Source organism: Propithecus coquereli, unplaced genomic scaffold (genome assembly GCF_000956105.1).
Source record: "Propithecus coquereli isolate 6110/MARCELLA unplaced genomic scaffold, Pcoq_1.0 Scaffold9, whole genome shotgun sequence".
NCBI lineage: Eukaryota > Metazoa > Chordata > Mammalia > Primates > Indriidae > Propithecus > Propithecus coquereli.
The window spans coordinates 11,002,224-11,005,431 of record NW_012155284.1 but is presented as its reverse complement, the minus strand read 5'-3'; the positions used below and the strand labels follow the sequence as shown (position 1 = coordinate 11,005,431).

The 3,208-nt window shown below is 46.1% G+C and overlaps 2 protein-coding genes across 2 annotated transcripts in view; one reads left to right on the top strand and one right to left on the bottom strand.

Moving 5' to 3' along the window:
- The window catches only part of TAF9 (TAF9 RNA polymerase II, TATA box binding protein (TBP)-associated factor, 32kDa), a 4,075-nt gene extending 1,929 nt beyond the window's left edge, over window positions 1-2,146 (bottom strand). The window contains exons 1-2 of the mRNA XM_012664616.1: window positions 2,030-2,146; window positions 149-241 (exon numbers count right to left, since the gene is read on the bottom strand). The gene's annotated coding sequence lies outside the window, so the exon portion shown is untranslated. The remainder of the gene's footprint in view (window positions 1-148; window positions 242-2,029) is intronic.
- Window positions 2,071-3,208, top strand: part of RAD17 (RAD17 homolog (S. pombe)) — a 50,152-nt gene continuing 49,014 nt past the window's right edge. The window contains exon 1 of the mRNA XM_012664495.1: window positions 2,071-2,214. Within this exon, the coding sequence (XP_012519949.1) occupies window positions 2,071-2,214 (144 nt within the window). The remainder of the gene's footprint in view (window positions 2,215-3,208) is intronic.

Genomic DNA, 3,208 nt, shown 5'->3' with positions numbered 1-3,208 from the left:
TGCTCAGGCTGGTTTCAAACTCCTGAGCTCAAACAATCCGCCCACCTCGGCCTCCCAGGGTGCTAGGATTACAGGTGTGAGCCACTGCGCCCGGCCTCCACTGACTTTTTAAAAATAAAAACAAATCTAACACCAGAGTGTCCCTTACCTTCTTTAGCTAAATCACCCACATTAATGTATTTCAGTCCTGATCTTGAGGCAAGTTCTTTGCCTAGTGTGGTTTTTCCAACCCCAGGTGTACCTGTAAGACAAACCACAAAAAATTTCACTGTTTGTGAAATACCACTTATTAGACTTCAGCCACCTTCTCTCCTCTTTAAAGTTCTTGACAACTAAAATGAAAATTTTCCTAATTAGCAATCATATATGAATATTTATTATGACCTAATAAAAATTTCCCAAAGCCAATTGGATATCAGAATCTCACCCAGTGTATCTGATTCTCCGGGGTGGGACTCGGGAGATTCTGATGCCAATTCAGATTGCCTGCCACCACCATGGAACTGCCCAGTATAAAATTAGCCACCTCAAATCAATTACCGTCATTTATTTGCTTTAATTATATAAGATTGTCTCACTACTACTACTGACTCTTTATGCCCTTCCCTAAAGGCAACCACTGTAAACCAGTTTCTTACACAGGTATATCCTTCCTAAGAAATTCTATGCATGTGTTTGTGTATACTCTGTGCATATATACACATAAACACACTGTATATATGTACATATATAAATACAACATATGCTCCCTTTTACATAAATGGCCATTATTCTTTACTCACCCTTTTTTATACCTATTACATTTCGAGATAATAAAATGCATAATTTTCAGCTATTTAGGTTTAATGCCATTCTAATTATTAAGTTTGAGTATAATTAAAGATAGCAAAGATAAATCAAGTCTCACTATGCAGATGAATAATATTCAATCTCAATTCCTCTATAATACACCAAGTCTGAACGCTGAACTCAACATGTTTTCGATAAAATGCTCACTCTTGAGTTTTGATAGTATGACTTACTATTAAAAAACCATGACATCATGTCTGACACATGCAAATAAGATATTGTAAAATCTTCCTCTTAAGGAATTTTAAAAGCTACATACTTAATTGTTAGGTGGTTAATCTGCTGCTCTCAGAATTTGCAGGCTGCCAACAACCTTAAGTCTTGTTAAATAACAAAACTTTTATTGTTTTGTTTCCACAAAGAGCGTCTTAATTTTTCTACACGTTGCAACAGCATCCACACCTGTTAGATTTTTCCACGATGACCTATAATGCCATAATTGCTACAATTTAATAAATATTTTCAGGGCTAAATGGCCAGCAAAAATATTCTTTGGAGTCGTTACGCAGCACTTTAGTTCCCTTCACTGATAACAAGCACTCGGAAGTATGGCTCCAAAGACCCAGAAGTACCCCCACGTTCCACCGGGAACTTTACAGCATTCCTACACGAGAAACCACCAAAACCGCACACTGGATGCCTTCTTTAAAAAAAAAAAGAACAAAAAAACTCTGACACTAGCTCAACAAACATTAACAGTAAATTAGTTACATTTTAACTTATTTACCAAGGTCTGATCTGGCAGGCGTTTCTCACATGCAAAGGAAAATAAAATAGAGCCCAAGAAGGCCCAGATCTCCTAAAAGCCTGACGCTGCTTTACATTACTTCGCTAAAAACCCCAGAGCCAGTCCTACCAAAGAACCAACAGCCCATTTTATAAACAAAAAAACTAGATTCTGAGACATCAAGCAGACTGCACGACAGGAGAGCCGGATTCGTCTACCTCTCTCTCCGCCTCACCGAGAAGCTTCTGGCCAACGGAATTAACGTTCGGCGCCCCTCCCCCCGCCTCTCGCGGGCCTGCTTCCGGGGCCCTGACAATCGTGCCGCCACGCAGCCCTCCGCTAGCGGCGAAACAGAACCCTGAGTGGGCCCCCGCTGGGGTGCCCGAGGCCCCAGAGCACTCGGCGTCCCTTGCCTGACCCGCCGACCAGCCCCGTTCGCCCGCGCGCCCTGACCCGTGAGCAGGATGTTCGGAAGCAACATGGTCCTCGCCGCGATGGCTCCAAGCGCCTCGGCTCCTCGTCCTACGCACTATAGGGCGGAGCCGGAAGGGGCGGGCAGCGGCAAGCGCCAGCAGCCCAGATATCTTCCGGGCCCTGGACGGAGCTCCCGACCCACCTCCGCAGCCCAGCCGCCGTATGTAGGTTCCCTGGCTTTCTGTGACGCGCTTCCAGCGAAAGGTCGGAAGGAGGGGTACAACTCGGGTCCGTAATTTCCGATCAGGCAGTGCGCTGGATGCCTAAGTCACTCACTCCTTTGGCGGTCCCCGCCCTTCGGGTTGCGTCGCGGAAGCGCCGACCAGTCTGGAAGGTCCCCGGGAGGCGGGACCTCCAAGAGGCTAGGCGTTGATCCTGGGTAGGGCCAGGTGCTGCCTTTCCACCCAGAGCAGAGCCTGGGCCTATTCGCTCCTCTCATCTCACGAGAGGATGCAGCTTTAGGAAAGTAAGGCAGGCGCGACTGCGCCTATATTGTATGTATGTCCTAGAGACGGGAGTCCATCTCTGGCTTCACGCCTTCCTGTGCTCTCGTCGCTCCTCCTCCGGATCCGCCCATCCCATCTGGGGATGAGAAGGGTGAGGGTACAGAGCTCTGACCTGGAGCTGGGCTCCAGGCTCCCAGCTCCCCGCTGATTACAGGATTACGTTGGACGAATGTTTGAGCCTAGTTTCCCCTGTACAGTGTGTGGGGTGGTGGTGGGTCTGCTAAGAATAGCTTGGAAGCTCTCTTCTACCTTTGACGTCTCATTTCAGGAACCTGGCATCATCAGGGACAGTTACCTGCTTTTCAACAGAGGTAATTGTCGGTCTTTTTTTCAAAGAGCGACTAGAGTCCTGACCATAACAACAATCTGCAGCCTGTATTTCGACCTGCCAACTATGTTTATTCAAATAGGTGTTTTTTCCACCTGTGTACCTTTTGAAACTTTAAGTTCTGCCTGTTCGTGAACTGTTTTTTTTTTTTCCGGGGGGAGGGATAAATTATTTCTTTTCTAGTGTTTGGGAGTGTCTTACTTTATAGGCTGTGTGTGCCTCTAAACTATAGAATAGTCCAGTGCACCTTCCATTGTAGAGGTTTGTAGGCCTTAGAATTTTCCTCAGTCTAACTTAGTGTTGAATCCACTAGCTTGCATAAGC